Raw genomic sequence first — 24,198 nt, 5'->3', positions numbered from 1 at the left:
CGGAAGGCGGCGCTGGGCGGGCAGCGCGTGTGAGGAGAGCGGAGCCGGGCCGGGCCTGCTCGCGGGGCTCAGCCCCGGAAGGTAAAGGCTCTGGGGAGGGGGAGACCTGGTGGCTGCTGGGGGGCGCCGGCCCGCGGCCCTGAGGCGAGGCGGGGGCCGTGGGGGCGAGGCCGGGCGGCGGCGCGCCGCGCTCCCTGCGCCGCGCGGGCCTGGCACGGGTCAACGCTGCTGCTCCCTCCCCCCCTTCCCGCGTTATTTGTGCTCTTAATTCCCCCCCTCAGCAAACACAGAATTAAATCAGGCAGCTCTGGACGCGGCCCCGGCGCAGCCGTCAGTCCCCGGGTTGCCTCGTGTGCTCCCGGGAGGTGGGGGCTGAGTTACTGCCCTCGCCTCGGGGAGAGCCGAAAGCCGCCACCCAGGGCAGAAGCGCCGTGTCTGGAGTTGGCAGCCAGATCCCAGATCCGCTACTAGCCTCAATGCTACAGGCACGTCCGTGCTGTGCTTCAGAGCCCTGCCAGGGACCCTGCGTGGCTCGGGGGGGTGAAAAGGTTGTGCCTTTGCGCCTCCTCCTCAGAGGGAGTATGTCCATATTGCGTGGCACAACTTAACCCGGCAATGCCAAGCAGCTGCAGTTTGCAGAGTGGGAAGAAGCAGCTTACCACATTGGTGTGGAAGCTGGTATTTAAAGGGTCTGGGAAGGGAGAAATGTATCTTTCTTTTGTTTTTTATTTAAGGGAACATAGAATCACTTTAACAGTTTAATTTTTAAGATTGCAAAGGATCACCTGGGTCCCTGAGTCTAGGCCACTGCAGTCACAGGAAATGTAAAGTCTCATAGGAAATTCCCAACCCCTTGCCACAGGCTGCAGCCTCACCTCCCCTTCTGCTCCCACCACCCAGCACCTCCGGGCAAATGTAGGACGGTGCCAAGACATTTGTGTGCTACCAGGAGAGCAAAGAGAATCAAGAAAACAGCAGTGTATCAGGCCCTGCACTAACAGGGAATTTGCTGAATGAAAATGATTAGGGATTGTTGGTCACCCTTTGTCATAGGGGGAGGCAAAGAAACTACCAGAACAATAATGGTTCCTGCAAGAGGGACTCCTCACAGAGCCCAAATTTCCCCCCAAATGTATGAATATAACATGCCAGGTGAGTATCCGAGAGGGCTGCCACTTGGGATGCCAGCGTTCATTGCTGTGGAGATTAGCTATGATGAATGTGATGACTCAAAAGAAGGCAAAGAAACTAGGAGCCAGTTTATGAGATCAAAGGGAGAGTAATTCTTTCTTTGTCCCTGCAGACATGTGGGAATGCTCCTCTTGCCCATTGGCGTAACAACAGTCTAAATACTGTAAGAGAAATGGGTGGCAGTCAAGCTGCTTTCAAATGGTATTATTGTAAATAAGAACTGAAAACTGCATGTTTCATTGATAGTATCTACAATGTGAATTAAAAGTTTAATTGATGAAAGATCAAGAACATCAGTATAATCAGATGGTGCAAGCTCTAGCGTGTGGTTAACCATAACTGTACTATCTCCCATACAAAGTCCAGTGTGCTTACATTTCTGAATTAATGGTATGCACTTCTTACAGTTTCACCATAAAGCCAGACAGGCCTATTCTGCTTTGCTGTGTGATTACCTATGATCACATATTATAAGCTTTGGAAATTTTGGCTATAAATGTATTTGTTTCTCAGTGTCAATGATTTCAGCAGAAAAATTAGAAATAAATCTTGCTGCTTAGCAGCAAATTGAACTGCAATGAGTTTTGGTCAACAAAGACTAGAAATTTAGAACTAAAATTAAAGTTCTTAGTGAAAACAATGAAGTACAATAAGGCTGTTACACATGCAATGTAACAGCACTGGAATCAAACCATTATTCTGAAACTAAAAATAGTGCTGCTTTTAGTCCTCTGGCAGAAGAAGTACCCAGAATTCAAACTTCCAAAGCTTTCTGAGAGACACTAACTTCTAACTTTGGGATCACCGTTACCTTGTTACACAATTCCTCCTGTGAATTGATCAAGCTACAGCTTAGATTGCTAGCTGCCGTATCTGAAAGGCAATGCCAGATTGTATTATAAGCTGCCTTCTAATTTCATGGTTTTCTTCTCAAGGATAACAAAATTGAATTTTAGTTTTCTAAGCAGCTCTAATAACACAGGGCTAAAACAATATAACTGTATTTGCATTGGCTTGCAAACAGCTGTCTCCATCCAGTTGCAGCACAGATTACTTCCCAGACAATTTGCACCCCCAATGGCAAATTGAAGGCTCAAGTACTATTTGTTCCTTGTACTTAGTCAAATTTATACATAAATTAATGCAGATACTGCCTCTATTCTATCTCTAAAACTCATTTGAAAAACTTCCAAGTCAGCTTTTGCTAGTGGCCCTAATAACTGGTGATTAATATTCAGGCAAATAACAGTTGTCTTACATTGTAAATCACCAAGGGATAAGGCAGCAGAAGGAAATAAAAGGCACTGCTTAACAACACGCTCTGAGAGCTTGTCAACTGGAATTTAACAGACTGCTGAAACAGATATCTCCTTGCAAGCTTCCCAATAGCACTGTGGAACAGGCTGAATAAATTATAATTTATTTGCTAATTTGCTTAAAAATATACCATACAACAGGATAAATACTTGTTCTATTCAAGTCAGTGGGATTTTTCCATTGATTTTAACTGGATCAAGAGTTCAGTGCGGGGGAGAGGGGGGTTGGGAGGGGAGTTTCCTGAATTTCCTGGAGTTCCCTTGCTACCACCTTATTTATATAGTTTTTCTTTTTTTATCTGGAGAAAGTAAAATACCTTATTTTTATCTCTAGTTTCAGCTTCGTCACAGTCTTGTACAACTCTCTGATATGTTTATTCTCTTTTAGGTGACAACCACCAACCACAATGAGTTTTGTTGAATATGGAGATACAATAAAAAATGGTGACACAGCTATTGTGTTCTTGGGCCACGAATCCATGTTTCCTGTGAAAGTCCAACATGGCACTGTAACTCAGACTAAGTACGGGGTCATTAGGCATTCCACAGATCTCATAGGCAAGAAGTATGGCTCCAAAGTGACCTGCAGTAAAGGAGGATGGGTGTTTATTCTTCATCCAACACCAGAATTGTGGACCATGAATCTTCCACACAGGACACAAATTCTGTATTCCACTGACATCTCTATAATCACCATGATGTTAGAACTGAAGCCAGGCTCCGTAGTATGCGAATCAGGTAATAATAAATATGTTGAAATCCTTTATTACGAACTGACACAAACACCTTAATGAAAACCAGTCTCAACTTTCAATTTTACAAGAAATCTTTTTCTTTTTTTTCCATTGTGCTGTAATTTTCTCAGCCTACATATTGAGCAATTCTGTTTCATTTGCACGTGTTAGCAATTGCTATGTCTTCAACAAGTATTGTTAGCTCAGTGTGCTGGCCTCATATAGGAGTATACCTTTACGTATGTGTTTGATTAATTCAGCTTCTTAAGGTAAATATATAAACATTTTTCCTTCTGTTTTCTAAAACTTGTAAAATACTTAAAAATATATTTTAAAGTATGTTTTTGATTTGAAATTTAGGCCTGGAATTTTCGATTTGAGAGAAATTAGTTGAGGTAAATTAGTGAAAAAAGAAACTAATGATAAGGGGTTAAACTAGTAATAAGTAGAAAAAATGGCAGCATTTATTCAATATAATACCATGTAAGTATGTACATGTCATCTTTGTCTTCCAAAGTGTGATCCACTTGTAGCACTGCAGTGGCATTCAGAGGTCACTGTAGAGGGGTAATACAATGGACGATGTGTTCATCACAGTGTTGTGTTTTGTTTCTAAAATTTTTTTAATTTATTACAGCTTCCGTGATTGTGCTTAATTTGCAAGGAAGAAGGAGTTAAATTCTGTATTAAATGTATATTCTCCTGGTTAGATACAGTTTATAGTAATGCCTTCATGATTTCATTACTGCAGGCAGTATGAGGTTTGCTTGATTAGAATATGTTGCTCTAGCTTGGAGAAATATGAGCTGTAGACAGTTTGTCCTTTTTTTTTTCTGACTGTTTCCACTGAATCTTTTTATGAAGCATTTCATATACTTCCCTCTCGAGCATAGATATGACAGAGGATCAGCAGGGTGGGGTCATGCTGCACTGCATTTTCTTTTATTTAAGACTTCCTGTTCCCATCCCAACATAATTCTGGGCAGCTTTTTAGGCATAATGACCCCTTTCCAGCACAACCAAAATGCCATTCATTCCTTTGCATCCAGTTACACCTATTAAGAAATAGATGGTAAATGCAGTTTAAAGCCCGCACTGCTGTATGCTGGCATTTGAGACAAATTTAAGGCAGTCATATGCAGAAGCCTCTGGTACTGCTAACATGGTTGGGCCTATGAGTTTATAATCCAGCTTGTAAAATGAACAGTCAGGTCTAGTATTGTCATGGGAGGCAGACATACTGTTCATTGGGCTGCTCTTTACCTCTTCCCCTCCCTGCTTTGTTTAGGCAGGATGGGAAAAATAAATACAGCAAATTGTTCAGGGTGGGGGAGATATCAATTGCTGCATGTCCTGCTTCACTCAGGACAGGTGAATGTTAAAGTATAGAGCTGCACATAAGATGATTTCAGTCGTATCAAGGGTACCCAGAGAGGATGAAAATGTTTAAAATCTAATTTATCTAAACAGCTAAGAAATGGAAACACTTGATGATGTAACCTATCCTGGTTTCCAGAAATGTTGAGTCAAAGTCATAACCACCAACAATCCTTTCCGTTAATAGGAAACTCTCCCCAGGGTTATTTTAAGGTTTATGCTGTTCTAGTCAAAGTATTTTAACTTCAGCTTTCAAAGAAAAGTGAACAGCTTTACTGCTATAGTAATGGTTGTATTGCTGAGAGGATTCACTGTTCTTAAAAAAAGGAAAAGTATGACCTCAAATTTATCTAGTTAATCTTGACACAAGAGACCTTACTGCAAATTGACTTGCAGCTGACTGGAAATGGTGATTTGAATTTAAAATATTCCAGGTATTGACAATGGGGGCCTCTAGTGCAATGATATGACCTTCTTTGATGACATCCTAGATTAGACTGTATTCAGCAATCTGAAATCATTAATTCTAGATTAACTTTATGTGGCCTAGAAGGAACCAGCCCAATGGTGATTAATAGAAACAAGCCAGGAAATCTGGTGCAGTAATGATGTTTAAGTTTGTTTCCTGGTGGTGCTGCTTTTAAGTGTATCTTGAGCATTAATTAGCATGGAAGTCTATCTTTTTTTAATATGAAAATGAATTGATATACATAATTGCTGTGTGGCCTGGCAAAGCAGGAGCTATAAACAGGGCAGGCACTCTCCCTCTTGTCTTGCTAACTAGACCATGGCAAGAGTGTCCTGCATTTACCCAGTGTAAGCGAGCAGAATTGGGGATTAATCTGCACAACTGAATGAAGGATGGATAGATAAAGTGATATGAAATACCCTCTATATGATGTTATATTCCTGGGAATATAAGAGTAGATGATCTTTTGTGTGTGGTTAAGAAAAATAGTAGAGTAACGGAAGGTTTAATTTTACATCACTGTTTGAATTGATTAGACATGATTTGTCATAAATGATATAAACATACTAATACAGTTTTTACTATTTTAATCTTCTTTAATAAATACATAAAGAGCAAGCTTGTCAGCAGTGCATGCATAATGATACAAGCATACTCTATTGAAGCTGTAAGGAAACTCCGCATCTGCCTGATGTTTCATGTTGGAGGTACAGGAGTATGATCCTTTTCTCTTTCTGTCTCCTGCTAATTTCTAATTTATAAATGAATATGGAGATTTATTAACTGTTAGCACTGTTGTTAGAGCTAAGATCTATTGAAAGATTTCTCCTTGATCTGAGGAATTTCTCAGTTCCTACAAGAAGTCTGGCACAGTCCTAACAGCTCGATCTTTCCAGAACTAAAGGATACTTGAGATAGCTGCAAAATTCCTGCTGTAGGTGGTCTGGTAGTGTGAAACTTTCATCTTCATCCGGTAACTCTCTCATTCAGTCTGTACGTTTGGTGTTCATTGCATGTGCAGTCACTGTGTAGATAAAGAAATAAGCTGAATCTTCTTTCCTATCACTACTCTCTCTAAGAATAATCTTGATGTCAACTTACCAGGTACGACTATTTTAAGTCCAGTCATTAGAGTTGTCCAGAGGATAACAACTCCAACAAACAAATTTTGTGGTTTTGAAATTTATTTTTATACTACATGGGAAAAAATATAAAACCTTTTAGATATCTTTGCTAAACAAAAGAATATGGAAACATTTTTTTTCCCCAGTCCCCACGTGTCTAGGCTTTTTTACTGTTCTCTTTCCCTGGTGAGACCTAAACCAGCGTCTGTTCTGTCCTAGCCCTCAGAATTACTCAGTGAATGCGGTACAGCACTGCAAACCCTCATTTAATCTGATACATCTCAGCAATATTTTGGCTTTGACAGACCATTGTATTTAGACAAAATGTAATTTAGTCAAAAGTATTCTAACCACTGTCCTGGTGATCCTTCAGTTCTCAACAAAATCCAGACTCACTTGAGCAAATGATAATTGGAATTTTTGCTTCCCTTCAGCTAAATCCCAAATTAAAAATTGCTAAACCCTGTTCATTGCCATACAGCAATAGGGACTGGGTTTCTGAAGACTGGGACCAGTATTACAGATCCTCATGGCTTATCTGTGAAGGAGTAATGAGCTGTTGGCCAGCCCTACGCTAGAACTTCTCAAAAACAATTATGAAATTTTCATACTCACAGTCTGGGTATAGATTTTACTGACAGTGCACTCATAGAAAATTAATGAGCACTTAATGATTAATGGATGCTTAATAAATGATTAACAGTTTATTGTGGAGTCACAACAAGTCAGCTCTGTGCTTATGACTCTCCTGAGGTGCTTATAGACTTTTTGATAAATACTACTCGTGTCTGTACCATCTCTGTGGGATAAGTGTATGTAAACCAATTGCAGCTATGTCTTTAGTATAACATATAATCAAAACTTTGTAAGTATTAATTTGATTTTTGAACATATCCATACTAATTAAGTCCATGTTTTACAATGTCTCCCTTGTATACCTTTTAGCTGCTGTACAGGTTAGCGTGAGAGAAGAACTGGAAAACCTGACCCCTGTATAACACCTTTTGAAGTACAAGAAAGGCCTCATGTGTACAAGTGCCAGAGAACATAGTGTTCTCTTGACAGACCAGAGAACTGAACCAAAACTGTGGCCACATGAGGCATCACTATAATGTGTATTCATCCTTATGGTTGAGCTGCAGCTGATGAGCAATGCTGTTCATACCCAAAAGCATTTGTTTTCAGACTTTCTGGACTCACTTTCAACTTACCATTTCACTTGACCACCAAGTGCATTTCTCATGCAAATCTGATCTTAGACTATTGTGTCCATTTTGCAGAAGATCCCTCACTAGAGAACTCCAACTTTTGAATCACTAAGAACAAATTCTTTTCAGTCTTCACATTCCCATCTCTTGTAGGCAGTGCCAGCCTTGAAAATCCCCTTCTACTCTTCCCCCATCTCCTGAATCTGGTCAATGAGCAGTGATCCTCTCTGGCCTCCAGCCTGTTTCCTAAAATGCTTATTTCAGCAGTGTGTCCACAACAGACAGACAGGAGAAGGAGCTAATTTTCTGAATAGGGAACTTTGATGTGCAGTTTCCTCTTTCAGTAGCCAGGTGATCTCCTTCTGTCTCTTTCCCTCCCTCCTTCCCTCTGTGCCTGCTCTTGCTGTCTCTCACCTCTGCCCCCATGATTTGCGCCCCTAACTGCCTTCACAATAAAATTGTTGAGTTAGTTTCCATCAGATGCTTAAGATCTCTTCATATATTCACTAACAATGATTAATGATTCTCCTGTTATATAACTTGTCATATATGGTGAGTAGTCTTCTGCTGCACTGTTTCTTGACAGACATTAGCTGTAGAGTTGTTAGCCCTGTATAAGACTAGTTTTCCTCTGGTTTTGAGGCTCTATCTCTTCTCATGACTGTCTCATGACCTGTCTTATTGTTTGCTAGGTTTAAGTGTCGTAGCTAGGAGACAAATACAGCAACACTCTCATTGTTTTGTTGTATTTACTGGTTTCAGAATATCTTATGTAGTGAAATTCTGCAGTAGATACTTCAGTTATATTGAAATGTTATTAGACATTATATTGACCCCGTATTTAATAATATTCTGCATATTTTTCACTTTTCCTGCTTCCTAACAATATGAATCTGTATATGGATTTATGAGCTTTGTCAGCTTTATTCCAGATTACAAACCCGCCATAATGTATTACCTGGCAAATGCTTTTGCACGTGCACAATTGTAAATGTGTGTATAAATTAAACCACAATTTGACTTCCTTTTTTCAAAAGAAGCATCTGTGATTATAGATTTTGGAGCAGCAAGCTGAGCAATCAGCTGCACTGAAAAAAAGTAGTTGAATGCAAAATCAGGTCTCCTGTGTTTATAACACAGGTGGGAGTCCAGAGGACTAGCCGGATATCCTTTGCAATAAGAAAACCAGACTAAACAGAAAACACAGTGTAAAAATACTCTCATTCAGTTGTCAGTCAGTCAAGTGCTGTGTTTGATGCTGTAGTAGTGCTTGTGTTTCGTTGACAGTGGTCTGATGTGTATCTGTATAGTGTTGTGATATCATGTGGGTTTTCTGAAGGGGTCAGATGTTGTCTACTGCAGTTTGAAAAGGTGAGGAACAATCTTAAAATGTGGAAATTGTCTGAAAGATGACTGAGGTGTATGGAGGCTTCTCTGAAACACCTGTCACTTGAATAAGGAGCGAGTGAGAAGAGCAAGCCTGTTTGAGGTCAGGGGAATGATCTGAGCATTTATCAGATCAGTACTTTCTGGTCAGCAAATCAGAAGGAGATATCAGTAGGTGCTGAGCTAGAGTGTTTTATCTAGGTGTCCACTTGTTAGGAATGAAGTCCTTCTAAAACTGCACTGGTTTCCTTGTCTCAGGAGAGGGCAGAAACAATGCATCCTCAGCTCCTCTGAGCTTAGACATATCAGAGGAGAAGAATGGACTGTACTTGAACCCAAGGACAAGGGGAGAACAGTACACTGGTACCAAACTCATACATTTTTAACACAGGATCTTAATTCATGCTTTTGGATTGAGACGGACCACTTCTCCTGGCCTATTGATCCCCTGCACAGTGCCTTTTCATCAGGTCTTGAGCTTTGAGCATAGCGTAGTGGGGACTCTGTGCCATCTCATTAATTGCCTGCAATGCAGGTGTCTGCTTTTTGACCAAGATCATTAAAATCGTAGAATAGTCAACATATTTTCAGAAACATAATACTTTCAGAAGTTATCACCTATGACCGCAGGTGCAGCCTGTGGTCGCCAGGGTGAGATTCACAGATAGTATTTCTTCATCTAAGTGAGCTCTAAAGCAGCAGCCATGGTAGTGAGAGTGCCTTTAATACAGTTTGAAGTAACCTAGTTTTAGCTCGCTCTCGTAGATTCCATTCATGATTAATACGCTCCAGTTAAATGGGCATTGTCCTCTGGTAGAGAGCAAACAGTTTCTAAGGCTACGTTTAATGCAAGCTGTCAGAAATGCAAACATCCTGGTGTAAAAATTATAAACTGTATTTGTTCTAGAAGTTGTCTTACTTTCTGCTTTCCGGACCGAATTAGAAACAGGCATTTCACTGCACTATATGGGAATGCAAATCTCTTGAAGTCTGTTCAGTTCTAAACTGGCCTCTTCTGATACAAAATATTTATTTGGGGCATTCAGGTTTTTGGTTCTTCTTGTAGGTAATTCAGCTACACTGTTTCAGTTTTGCTAGTGTTCTAGTCCATGTCTTCAGTAGTACTCCTTGGATTTTGCTGCTTCCCTGACTAATTTTATCTCATGCTAAGGACACCTGTAATTTCCCAAGGAAATCTGAGTCTGAGCAGAACTTATTTCAGACTGCTACCTAAGACTCTATGGGTCACATTTGCTGAATTCTGCTTTTTTCAGTTGTGATTTGGAAATAAGGGCAGAGAGAAATTGAAGGATTGAGGAGGTAATGGGAAAACTCAAATATTGAATTTTACAAATTTGAAGGGGAGGAGGTGAAAATGATCTTTTTTAATAAACATTCATTTCCCCTTGCACCGGAGAAACCATAGCAGTTGAACCCCTGACTTCTGCAGATAGTGTTGATTGGATTTTAGTGATTGTGATTGAGTATAAATACGTGCTGAACTGCCAGACCCTCAGAGAGGATATTCTTGATGAATAACATCAAGAGCACTAAACTATCAGGCACATAAAGAGCTGAGCGTCCTCATCACCTTACAGGACTGGATTCAGAATCTGTGATCTCTTCAGAAAGAGGAGAAATCTGTACAACGGTGGGTGATTCATAACAATCTTGTTCTTTTTTTCCTGCATTTTTGAGGGTGTTGTCAGGGAGAAGGCAGACAGCATCTTCAGAAATACTCTCATTAATGACGTCAGTGTGATAGAATTTGATACAGTAAAATCTGATCCATATATATTCTCATGTTCTCAGTAGCCAGTCAACAATAAATAATTCCTGGTAACCTTGTTTAAAGTAAGCTCAGTGTGTAATATACGCCTGCAAGTGATGACTTCCAACATCCTGTTTTTGGTTCTGGGTTTGGCTAGAACTGTTTGTGAACAAAATAGAGAACCAGAAAATAAGCCAAAAAATCGTAATGGGGTTTCCTAAGAAGGAGACAAACAGTATCTTCTGTCGTGTTTTTAAGAGCAGATTTAAAAGGAAAGTGATTAAAAATGTAAAAGAATATGGACAAGGAAACTAGATACATGCACAGGCTGCCTCTGTTTTCTGCTTACACCCCAGCTGTGCTGACAGCCCTTCTGTTCAGTCCTTCAGATTAACAGGGAAAGATGCAGAAAACATGCAGCATTACCCATTTGAAAGGTAAAATAATTAAATTCAGTATGGTTGCAAAAGTTCTCAGCTGTGCAACCCTGCCCTCTGGCATGAAACATAAAGGTAGCATTTTGGTCATTTTAGCATTTTGTGAGCAATAGTACCCTGCTCTTGTCATAAAAAAAATTGACGAGATGCTATTTTTCTGCTGTGCATATATATCATTGAGTTCTTACAACCACATGGCTACAGTGATACTCGCACTTATTTTGAACATATGTTGACATTCAGAGCTTACAGGTGCCATGACCAGATAGTTTTTCATGTGTGTGCATGTAACTGTCATGTGCCTTTTGTTTGCTTTATCTCAACACTGACAAGGATGCCTGGATTTTCACTTTAAATAAATGCCTGTTGCCGAGTTTCTCCCTTCCCTGGGACCTCTTTGGGGCCACTGCTATAATCTGTGAGCCCTCCCTCTCTGTCTAATCTGCACCATTAAAGCTGGATGAAGGGTGGTAGGTGTCCATTGGCCTTTTCAGTGAAGTTTGGCTGCCCGCTGAGGTCAGAGCCCTCTCAGACAGAAACAGAGATGCAGTGCTGATTCTGCAATGCACCCGTTTGATCCCATGGTGAACATGGGCCCTGAACTGTTTACAGTCTAAACATCTCCCCTTCCAGAGGTGTCTGATTAAATACAGTCCCACAACAGTATTTCTCCCCTTATGTGACTAGCGGGCAAGAACCTTGGATTTGTCAGTAAACTCTGGCTCCTTGTACAGTTATGAAAAGTTTTGCTCCAATTAAGCAGCTATACCAACCCCTGTCTTCCCTAATTAATTTTCTCTCTACTAGTCCGTGAGCTTTCTCTACCACTGCTGTAGTTCAGGCTCTGTCCTTTATAAGTTTTATAAGATTTATACTTTAGTTGAAAGAACTTGCTTCAGGATGAAATTTAGCCTGAACAGTCATTGGAGATGGCTAGATACAGATTTTCTTTCTACAGAAAACGTGTTCTGACTACAGAATTACAAATCAATAAACACAGATAGTTTTGGGTTGCTGTGGCATTTTGAGTTTGGGGGTTTGTTCTGTTAAATGCCATTTCAGTGAGGAATTTGCAATGTGAACTTACATATGGGTGTTTTCTTCCATGAAAATGTTGGTTGTTAGTCATTCATCTATTTAATACACTAACGGATCATTAAAAAAAAGTTTCCTAAATTACCAAACTAAAACAAAAACATCCTGTGTCTTAATAGCTAGGCCCTGATTGTACATGGTAGCTTTACTTATTTACAACTTCAGGTATATGATGGGTCTCACTAGACTTCCTTAAGATTGTGTAGGCATATATGTAAGTCACCTGCTGAATCAGGTCATGTGGGTAAGTGTGACTGCAAGGAGCCCAAAGGCCTTAGTTTTGAGTAATTTCAGTGGAAGCTGCGGATGTCTTTTAAGAGGCCTGGGCAAAATAGATTCCATGTATGGGAAACCATTTGTTTGCAAGGAGGCCAATAGAGTTTTCAAACAGGACACTTGCCAACCTCTCTTCTTTGTTTTAATGAAGTATAAGTTTTCAAAATATGTTATAATTTGCCTGCATCTCTTTTCACCCTAGAAGAGTCTGGCACTTTGGGAAAAAATCTCTGGTTATTTTTCCTGAATTTTTCTTGTTGTGTTTAATTTCTTGTGTTTTCTTGTGGCCCTTTTCAGAGCTATATCTGACACTTGTCACTATCCTGCTCCAAGGAAGTATGAGAGGTCCCAAGTTTGCTAGATATTTACTTAGGGCTTTGGGATCCTGAAGACAGTTTACTAGGTCATTTAGTCCATCTCTCCTTGGGAGGGAGGGAGGACTGTTTCCTCTCAGTTTAACCAGTGGTTTCTGTTCATTTTGGTTTTGACTAAGTGTTCCAAGCAGGAGGAGCAATGGAGCAGACCAGCATACTGATGTCTAGCACTGTCAAAAGGTGTTTCACCAGCTGTGTTTCTTCTCTAGGTACGGGCAGCGGATCCCTCTCCCACGCTCTCATCAGGACAGTGGCTCCCACGGGACACCTGTACACAGTGGAGTTCCACCAACAGAGGGCCGAGAAGGCCAGGGAGGAGTTCCGGGAGCACGGCGTGGAGCATCTGGTCACCGTGACCAACCAGGACGTCTGTAAAAATGGGTTTGGAGTCTCAAACATTGCAGATGCTGTGTTCCTAGATATTCCGTCTCCATGGGAAGCCGTAGGACATGCAAAGTCAGCGTTAAAAGCTGAAGGTAACTACACTTTTCTCTGTTTCTGGTTAGGAAATACTGTGCATGCACACGTCTCTGCCTTTGAGCCATATGCTGGATCTGCTCCCTTTCCATTGCGTGATCATTGCTCTCAAATGTCAAAGAGTCTAGTGGTCTCCAAGAATGAAAACCCTTCAAAAGAGGTCATCAGTTTACAGTGATCTGTAAGGAGAACAGGATCTGAAAGGAGAACAACAACTTCTTTCTGCAGTCCTGTGGTAGCTGTTACAACTAGCATGGGCACTATGTGAGAACCTTTGAACCTCTGTCAAGTGCATTTTGCTAGATCTAAGAGTGTGTAGGAAACAGCAGCAACAATAACTGCTGAAAGCAAATTTCTTTGGCACTTTGGTGGAAAGGTGTTTGTATAAAAGGTGTTCAGGCACACTTCCCATTAATCATTGCATGTTTGGCCTTATTTAACAGAGCACCCCATCAGTAATGTCAAAGAAAATGTGGTTGTACTTAAATACTCTTGCCAATTCCTGTCTTAAATCTCTGCTGTTGGAGCTGATGAGAAGTTTGTCATTGATTTCAGTGGAACCTAAAGGCTGTTCTAGCTTATGCCAGTTATTCCAGGGTGGTGACAGCAAGTGGGAACTCCTGCTGAGGTACTGGATGAGTTTTTTCAGTTTATTGTCTTTTCCTAAGAAAAATAAGCTTCAATGAATAAATCATTATTTTATCCTGGCATAAGTTTTCCCCTATTGAATGTTCTACCAATGTAACAATACAGGTGTGAATCTAAACTAACTTGCGCAAAATCAGTTCCATCTACAAAAATGACTTTTCTAATCAAGAGAGTATAAAGTGCAACACAGTCCCTGTGCTAGGACACTAGTTTAGTAAAATACTTGAATTTGAGTATGTGCTGAGGCCCGGTTCTTCTTTGTTAAAATACATAAACACAGGCCTGGCTTGAATGAATTGCTGGGTCTTATTGAAATTAGAGGATTTAAGCTTGTTCTTAAAGGTCATTGAATGTTAAATACCTTGCTGGGTCAGAACCCAGGTGTTAGGCTCCCTTAGCTACTACTGAAATTTTTCTAGATCCAATAGCAATGTAACACATGCTTTCTTTAAAAAGTAAATAAATAGAAAGAGACTTGTGAACACTGTACCTGCAAGGGTTACAGCTGAATTTGTAACTGCTTTCCAGTGTTCCCTGGGAAAAAAATAATTTTCACTGCACTGTACGATGCCCTTCCCATGCTCAAATTATCTAATCTAGTGAGCACAACACTCAGCTGACTTCCCAGCTTAGAAGAAGGCGCTGCATTGCGCAGTCCAATTTGAATTATTTAAGTGGTGCATGTTTAGAATACTAAGCAGAGCTGCTTGAGCAGTTCCAAGTTTTGAGTCCTTGTCTCACTCCAGCATTTGAAATCCTAGAAAAAAGATTATAGTCCCAAACTGGCTGTGCTGTCCTCTGGTATGCTACAAGGTTACATCTGCCTAGCCAGCATAAAGTAATATTAAAAAAAAGCACATATTTGTAAAGTTGCATCATATGCTTTATGTACCAGTCAAAAGGTGAAGTTGCTGATCCTTGCTCCGGTTTTAGCTGTGAACAGCCAGCAGTGTCTGAGATCTGGTATTAGTGTAAGACTCATCTTTGGGGTTTTGTAGTAGCTGATTGAGCCAGGGGCCATTTTTTTATTTTGTAAATAAACAAGAGCTGTTCTTCTTTTTTGTACAAAGTATAATTGATTGCAGTAGTAATAGGTATAAACATATACACATTTCTGTTTTATTCCGAAGCATGTGGGTAGGGTTTTTTTTACTGCTGTAAATTCTAAAACATGATAGAGGGGTATCTGTAACTCCTTCACTTTCCCTACCTCCAGCAGGTTGTTTTATAGTGCTTTTTTGTTTTGTTTTCAAATAGTTAAAGCTCTTCTGCAGTAAGAACAATCTGTGCGCATAACTGCTGTTGTTCACCACCATTCCCAGGATTAGTATAGTGATAAAGCATCACTGGAGATGATGCATTTCACTCTTTTCCCTCCATTCCCTCCCTCTCATATCAGAACAGGGTCACATTTGAACTATTCACATTGCAGATTTTATTATGATACATAATGCAAAAATTGCAACTGTACTGCCAGATAGTGGTCATTCATTTCTTGAAGTCTTAAGGTACTTAAATTGAAGTCAGGGCTAAGCAAATTCAATACAATAACATCATCTAGCCTCCTCTTTAAAACCACAATATTCATTACAGAGTTTTCAGCTGAGAGAGTACATAAAGAGAGAATTCTTAACCTTAACAAATCCTTATCAAATCAGTGTTTTCTCTCCTACTCAGGCTCAAGATCCTGAATAGTTGCGACTCTCTATTTAAGTAGGCTGTGTGTCAGTGATCCTCTTTACAGGGTACATTTATCACTCGTGTTATGCCTTACAGTCTGCTGTGAATATGCTGCTTTCAGTAGCTTGGCTTCCCGTTTAAAGCACTGCCATACTGTGAAGAGCTAAGAGAATAAAATGGCCCAGTGACTCTGTGGCTAGAAGGTTCATGTTTTCTGGTGATGTGCTCTGCTGAAGTTCAGGCCTGCATCTCAGCTGCATCCTTCTGTGCTGATTTCACTAGTCACGCTTTCAGCAGAAACGCTGCTTGTAATGTCTCTTGGGCACTGCTGCACTGCAGAACTTGCTTTCATTTCCAGACCTGTGCTGTTTTCCTTTTGCAGCATCTGCTGATTAATGCTTTTCTACCGTGATGGCTGCTGTTCTCAGTATCTGACCTTGGTGTTTCTGCAAAGTTCTTATTAACCCCTTCAGGCTAAATGAAAAAAAAATGAAGCTGTCACTGACATTTTGTGAAGTAACAAAAAAATCCCCAACATCCTACAGTTCTTAAATGCCCTGAAACTTTTGACTCACAGCCATCTCACAGCTGAATACTGGTGTGCTTTTATTATAATTCTGCACCCACCTACTCTGCTCTCATAAATATTCCCTATTTCTTTCAAGGCCATGGAATATGAGGCAGAAACCCATTTATACAATATTTTTCATACAAATTTTAAATTTTCATGTAGGGAGATGGAAAAATACATCTGTTTATTGGGTTGGATTGGCCTCTTGCATTATGAATCAATCCTTGGTATTATTTAAATCAACATTCTGAGCAACAAAATTATTAAAGCCACACCTCTTTTGTTTTTCTTTCTTTCTCTTAAAGATTTTGCTCTTGTATACAGACTCACCACTCCATCTTGAGTGTCATAAAGCCCTAAATTTTGAGTTGGTCATGTTGTGATCTGTAAGATATCACCTGAATAAAATAATACAGTGCTGTCAAGTCTCCCCCAAAACTCTGCAAGGAAAGGTCCCTCTGAATGTCTCCTTCTGAGGACCTCTGTATTTCCTGCCATCACAAAAGCCCTTCAGCAGTGCTGTGCTCTTTGTCATAGTAGTTGGTTTTAGTTTTCAAAGTCCTTTCTTTGTTCACAATGAACTTAAAACAGGTTTAGCTTGCCTAATAGCCCATGGTGCAGGTAAGACATTGCCTGGTTTTGCTAGTTTCAACTTTCATTTAAGTTTGCCTCCCTCCTCCCTGAGCTTTCAGGGAATGCCGGTTCCATATAAAAAGTTTCGCTGGCTATTTTTCCTGAGCCCCCATGAATAATCATTCATGGTCCCCTTTCTAAACCACCCAGGCATGGCTTTGAGGAGCAGCTGAAATCCCTGGCCACAAGTCTCACTCCTGTGGTAGCTGGGTAGGGAAGACCCCAAGCTGAACCACACTGCGGAGGGGGCAGTGACATCACGGCTGATGCTGTTTGGGCTTGGGCTACCTCAGGAACGCACAGGGAATGTGTTAGGGCAGGAAGTGGAGCCTAACAGTCTAGCACACTGTCTAGACTGTCCTCCTCCACCTGTGCAGCTGGTACTCAAGTTGTTATCAATGCTTCTCATGTCCCCAGGAGATTGTTTTGGGATAAACGGATGAAGCAATAGGTGCGTGTAAAATATCAGCACCAGCCTTTACAAGTGTGGTAGTTGCTTTGAGTCAAAGAAGGGAGAGGGTAAATATCCACAAGCTAACTTTAAGTTGAAGCATATCCCCTCAGCATTGAGGGGCCACCTGGTCTAGTGCGAAGATGCTCCACTGGTGTCTGGGAGTGGGTGCTATACCCCAAAGCAATTTCATCTGGCTCCCAAGTACTGGCTCTTTGCTGACCCAACCCCAGTTGGTATGTGTTGTTGAAGGCTGTTAAGCTAGGAAATGTCTGTCAGAGGTTGTTAGGGCAGATGCATGCAGCAGGTTTGCCCCGGCCTGAAGTGAAGGTGATTCTCACACATGGAGTCAAGGAGCAGGGCTTCTGCACCATAATCCATGCTGTGGATCCCTGGCCAAAGCTGTTGGTCTTTGCACAGGTTGTAGGAGGTGGTTTGGAATGGAAGGAACCTTAAAGAAAGTTGTTAGGCTTTTTTTCTCGATTTGGAGCCAACTGATTTTATTAATCTCTTTGTTACATGCTTTTTCCATCAGCAGGAATGAATTCCTCCTGAAGGATGTACCTGCAAACACAGAGGCTAAGGCCACGTTTGCAGGAAATCACACGAAACTCCTGTTAATGAGCTGGCAAGTGACTTGGGGAATATTTTCTTTTCTGAATCAAGAGACATCCTTTAACTCCCTCCAACAACCAAATCCTCTAATTTCACTTGTCAGGGAAGCTACATCAAATCGCCCACAAGCACACTCACTTAAAGGACGTTCTGTCCCCTTTTACAGAGGCAATATTTTTAGTGTCCTACTAGCACAGAGTAAATGCCATGGTGATGCTTTTCAGTGACTCTCCTGCCTCGCCTCTACACAATATTAATGCCTGTTTGTTTGTTTTCCTTGGGATCTTTGTAATTTAATCTTCCAGTTATGACAGTGCACTGAAATCCTAAAACACAGAGCTACGTTCTTTTACTAGGAATAAAAATGGTGGTGTATACGTTAGATCACAGAATCGTTTCCAAAATAATGGGCCCCTATTTGTGGAACTTAACAGTGCTGCACTTCATACATTCTTTTTACATCCTCTGAATAACATTGTGATAGTGAAACAACCTATCAGAGCACTCGTGACGCATACTATAACCTGCGGAAGAGAGAGCACAGTGTTGTTTTTTGTGTAGTGAACATGCATTACAGTTCTTGTGGATTGGGTAGAATTGCCAGATTTTCCATAGTCCAATGAAACCTAATGAAGTTTTTAGCTAAGCAAAACTGGTAGAAGTGTTAGTCCTTGTTCAGACAAACCAGAAATAAAATTGGCTGTCGGATACACAGGAACATACCAGTACCTGCTGTTGAAGTAGGAGCAACTTTCAAGACACTGACCTGCAGTAAAGATAGCGGGGTATGGCTCTTGATTATTAGTTAGGTAATGTCTGTTCTGGGCTTTAAGAATGTATAGTGCTATGTAGATGTAAAGCTTTTCATTTATTTTCCCCCTTCCCTTTAAGCTCTCCTCTCTAATCATTCCAGTCTGAATTGTACTTTAAATTTCATATGATCTTGACCCTACTGCTGGTTACAATGACTACCAGGACTATGTGGACTCATTCCCAGCCTATAAATTGAGGAGATTTAACCTCTGCCTTAAATGTTTCAAACAAACTCACTCCCTGTAAAATTGAAGGTGGAAAAAAAATTTAAGTCTTTTATAGAGACTCATTATTCTCTCCTCAACTGTAGCACTTGTCAGATGCATTATACATGAATAAACACATTTTTAGACAGCTCTTCAGATCAAAAAGCTCACACAGCTTCCCAATGTGAACAGGATTAATCTCAGATAATTACTATATCAATTTATGATGACACACAGATCTCATTAAACAAATTTAGGAACGGTAGCTTTCCTAAAAGGAGAGCTCACAAAGAACACAAACTCCATTTGTACTAAAAAGTTTCAGTTCAGTTGTTTTTACTGCTCTCTGGTCTAGTCCACTCCTTTGTGATCCATAGACAGAGCAGTGTGCCCCAGAGAGCGGAGAGGGAGGGAGTACATGTCTTTTCTCCATTCACTAAGGAATCCTTGGCATGGGCAGACAAAGCAATGCATATTCAAGTCCCTTAAGCCCTAAATGCCTCTTGATGTCTAAAGGACAAGAGGGCTCTCAGAGAATCTGAGAATTGTGAATGCTGAAATCTAGATCTATATCTGGCTGGTGATTGTGGCAGAAAGGGTGTTGCCAAGCTGGTAATCCTGTGGGGGTACAGAGGGCAACCTATATAATAAACAGTATAAAATAACCAGAAGAACAGGTATTGCATGGAAAAATTTGAAAATGATAGAACTACTGAAACCCAATCAGTACTCTGTTATATGGAATACCAGCTGTTACACTGTTTTCTCACTCTTAATACCTGAGAATTTCCCAGCAGTGCAGTAAGTAAAGTAACTTTTGTTCTGCCCTTTCCCTCTGGATATTGGCTATCACAAACAAGAGCTTTCTTCCCTACCAGGTGGCTCGAAAGGCCATTTTCTGTACCACAACATCTTCAAGCAGTCCACTTTGCAAGGGGGCAGTCTGAAAAATCATCACCAAGTTTGGTGTTGGCATGCTGAGGCAGGCTGACCATCCTGAAGCAAAACGAATGTTGCTCTGGCTTTAATTGAAGGCTTGACAAGAACCGTAGGCGGGTCTGCAGCTTGTATTGCGACAGTTGTGTGCAGGCTTCTTGCTTCTGGACTGTAGATCTAAAAATGAATGTGAATTTGCAAGCCTAAAGATGTCTTGAGATCCTTGTAGACAGAAGAAATCAGGAGAATCAACTTTCTGCAAATGTAAATATATTTGCCTTTTTTATTTCCACACAAAACTCAAAAAAGCCTGAATGAAGTAGTAGTAAATCTCTGATCTCTCTGCAAATTCTTGCTTTGCAGACAAAGAGTTATTGTGAACTGACATTTAGCTAAGTCAGACATTTGTTCAGTTCCTTACACAATAGGAATATAACATCTTTCTTTATAGCATGTGCATCATAGTAGCTGTCTAATTATGTAACAGCATACAGAAACAGAATATAACTTCCTGAGCTTTCCTCTCTTACATCTACTAACATGATAGACATGTACTGTTTTGGCCAGAAAAGATCATCTGTCTGATTCAGAATCATTTTGATAGCCCTGGCCATGCTGATGAACATATAAATCTAATTTCATGAGAGCCAGCAGAATGCATTTGCTTTTAAATTGGCATCAGCAGAGTCGGTTGATAATGACACATACCAACATTATTTTGCAGGTGATTATTAGATTTGTTTTTCAGTTGTGACTCCAGGGAATTACTTGTCCAGGGTGCTTTGTTCTGAAGATGCATGTTAAGAACCCCTGGCTGTGGAGACATTATTCCAGGACTAAAATTAAATCCTACTTAGTGTATGGTGGATTACTGGTCATGGAAAGCGATCTTCCCCAATCAGTACCCAGCACATCATTGCTGCACAGTAACCAGAGTGCTACAGTGACGCGCTCAGACCTGATGCTTTCTTTTTTTAGAGATATGACTTTAGAAACGAGAAAGGAAAAAAAATGGGGAGTTTGAGATAAAGCAGACTTCATGTAGTCCCAGCATAGCCTCTGTTTTTAGCAGGATGCTTTGCTCTCAGTTGCACGGGTTCTTTAACTGCTTAGACAACTGGCATTGGAAGGCTTGACTGGATAAGCCTGGGAGAGGGCTGGGAAGGAATGCAAATCAGGCCAGCAGACATTTTCATCTAATTGTAATAATTAAAACAATAGCTAAAGCTACATGGTCCAGCTCTCCCTCCCCCAGTCTGAAAGCTTTTCAGGAAAGGCAGTTGCCTTGTGGGACACTGTGTCCTGGGTGAGAGCGCATGCCCTGGCTTTATGGCAGTGTCCTTATAATTCTTTGATCTGATTTGGCTGTGGCTTTTCAGAGTAAATCTGAATCACTCTGTTCTCAGCTGCTAAGGTGACATTGTAGCAAGCAGAAAGTTGTAAGGGGGACTATTAGTACTCTCTGTTTAAAAGCAAAAATCTGAACGGTGCGCAAATGAGGAGACGAGTATTTATTTATAACTTTAAAGTCCTGTCCTAGAGTGCATGGGTTTTGAAGCATATGCTGTAAAACTGCCTGATGTGCTATTCAGTAAACTTTAATGCTCAGGAGACATGCTAGTCAGCTTGACTAAAAGGGTAAAGTCTTAACAGCACTCCATCTATGGCTTGGAGAGATTACTTTATTCTGTGCATGCATACCATCGTTCTCAAATAAACACAGCCGCTTTTGTCAGAGTGTGTGTGCACGCACACTTATATTCTAATGAAGGCAGCTCTGTACAGCGTGTAGAGAATGACTTCTGGCTTTGTGTAGGTGCCAACTCCAGTTCAGTGCCTCAGTCCAGAGTAGTGGATAGTGGTTCCAAAAGAGTCACCAGTCTAAAGTGATCGACTCTAATAGAGTCATCGTCAACAAATGTAGTGGGCAACATTGGATTTGGAAGATGAATGAATTTGCCATTGCGGTTTTTAAAGGGTCTGAAGCATCTTGTAAAGTAATCTGCGTTTGGTTTTGTGCTGACGCTTTAAACCTGCACAGGTGCCTCTCGGAGACTTTCTTTGGAAATGCTTTCACTTTGTCTGTGCGACAGGAATTTTATGTGCAGCTGGGAGAACTTGAATAAAGATAAAAAATGCTTTGTTTGGGTTTTTGCCCTCCTTTCCTACTACCTGTCTTATTTTGCAGGTGGCCGCATCTGCTCTTTCTCCCCCTGCATTGAACAAGTCCAAAGAACCTGCCTAGCAATGGAGGAACATGGTTTTACGGAGATTAATACTTTGGAAATTCTACTGCGAGTGTACAATGTAAGGACAATTAGCTTGCAAATCCCTGACCTTGGAAAAGCATCTGAGGATAATTCTAGCATTGGCTTTGACAGCAGCAACCCATCAAACCAAGGCAGCCCGTGCACTAATCTGCAGCAAGGAACTGTGCAGTTCAAAAGTGGTGTGCCGCTCAGGGAGATGGTTGGTCACACTGGGTACCTGACTTTTGCCACCAAGAGCCTGTTTTAGCACATGCTGAGTTTGTGGAATTTGGAGTGTTTTTTGTGTTCATGTGTGTTTTCTGTTTCCATGATTCTTTCCTGTAGGGCATCCAAATTTTTACTTGTCAAGGAATTCCATATATAGTCAGATTTGGTTGGAATATGCTTTGTTTAAATAGCACACAAGCATTAAGCAGAGCAGCATCGAGGGAATGTTGAAGTTCTGGAATGGTGCTCCACTTGCCGTCAGAAGGAAGATGAATTAATAGCTAACGGCCATTCCCTGGAATGTGCAGAATAAAGATCCCTCCCGATAAGAAAACAAAACACACAGCACACTAATTGCTAATAACTTAGGGTTTTTTCCTCCTTTTTCAATTACTTTCCCAGTTTTGTGTTTTTATTTTTCCCAGTACCACAAGATAACTTTTTTTGTTGTTTTTTTCACTTCTGTAGTGTCTGTGTTGCTCTTAGCAATGTGGAAGTGCCTACTTGCTTCATTTTAGATATGAAAGCTGTGAGGTCATATGATTGCCAGCATGGCTGACCACAGAATTAGTATTTTCTTGGAACAGTGTTTGGCTGCACAGAGGATTATTGGCAGTGTTCAGGAACACAACCTCTTACTTACTCCATTCCAGGCTGACATCTGCAAATTGTTTAGATTACACAGAGGTCAAACAAGTGTGCTAATTGTTGGATTTGGTTTAAAGTAGTATATTGTGATTGTCAATCTACAGTAGAAATTTGGACCTGAATTCATACTCTAATCTTCTCATAGATCATCCACTTTCATTGTTGATGAATCCCCTGTGAAATTCCCCAAATGGCTGGTTAATATTATCTGAATGCCTCCCTGTAAGCAGCGTAGCTGAGTTTCAGTGTGTTTGGGTCTTTATGTATGTTACGGTGTATGAGCTTCCTGCAGCTGAATAGCAAAAAGATTGCTTTTGGCAGGATTTCTCTCTCCAATTTGCAGCAATAATGCAATGTTAGTAAAATCATCAACCAACTTTATTATTAAAGTTTTTAGACCGTTTACTGTTTGGTCTTCTGTATAAAGCTGGTCAGTATGATGTATTATATGAATGCTGGATTCAAATTTGTATTTACAAATTAAAATTATTATGCAAATTTATGAAGTTCCTTCTTTCTTTTTCTTAATGAATTCACAAGTATTTTTATTCTAGCCACTAGTACTGTCTCTGGAAGCATTTAGCTGTGCCTTGTATTTGTTACTAAACCTGAATATAGTGATTGCACTTTAAGAATGACCATCCATAAAGTGCTGCTTGATCATTTGAACCTGATATTCCTCCCCCACTCTTGACAAAAATAAACAAAGCTAAGCTTTTAACGTGTTATAGCAGAATGCTAATCCATAACGGTTTAACGAAAGCTCAACTGAGCACGACAGCAAAGATAAACTGTTGAGCAGATTAAAGGCAAAAAGCAATTCTGTTGAACTAAATCAGTTATATAAGTAGGTCTACAATTGTAGCTTTTCTCCAGAAATTATGTGAAAGTTCTGTTTCTACTACTGTTAATGGCCTCCAGAAGGGCAGGTGGTAAACTGCTAACACTGTTTGTATGGTTTGGTAGCTGTATTATAACAATATATTTGCATGCGTATGTATATGCACATGTTTGTGTGTGCTTAAACACCACCACTGAAGTAATGCTAAGACACTAATATAAACCAGAAAAAGGATGGGGAAATACAAAGTTAATGCTACAAGACTGTCCTTAACCTACCTCAAGGTAATTCTGATTCTCTGACAAGTGGGAAGACTTGTGATGCATGCAGTCTGGAGGTCTTGGGATCCCCGAGCTTCACTAAGAATAATTCCAGCCTCAGATTTGATTTTTTTTCCCCCTGACAGACTGTATTTTAAAATAAAGTAACATTTAAACAGGACTA

General features: G+C 40.5%; 1 protein-coding gene across 1 annotated transcript; it reads left to right on the top strand.

Moving 5' to 3' along the window:
- TRMT61A (tRNA methyltransferase 61A) lies at positions 1-23,415 on the top strand. Its single transcript, XM_026079522.1, has 4 exons — positions 1-81; positions 2,896-3,245; positions 12,968-13,234; positions 21,977-23,415. The coding sequence occupies exons 2-4, from the start codon at positions 2,915-2,917 to the stop codon at positions 22,303-22,305; spliced, it is 927 nt and encodes a 308-aa protein (XP_025935307.1). The 5' UTR covers positions 1-81; positions 2,896-2,914; the 3' UTR covers positions 22,306-23,415.
- The last annotated feature ends 783 nt before the right edge of the window (positions 23,416-24,198 follow it).

This window comes from Apteryx rowi, unplaced genomic scaffold, assembly GCF_003343035.1.
Source record: "Apteryx rowi isolate R43461 unplaced genomic scaffold, aptRow1 scaffold_5, whole genome shotgun sequence".
Classification (NCBI taxonomy): domain Eukaryota; kingdom Metazoa; phylum Chordata; class Aves; order Apterygiformes; family Apterygidae; genus Apteryx; species Apteryx rowi.
This window is presented reverse-complemented; position numbering and strand designations above follow the sequence as displayed.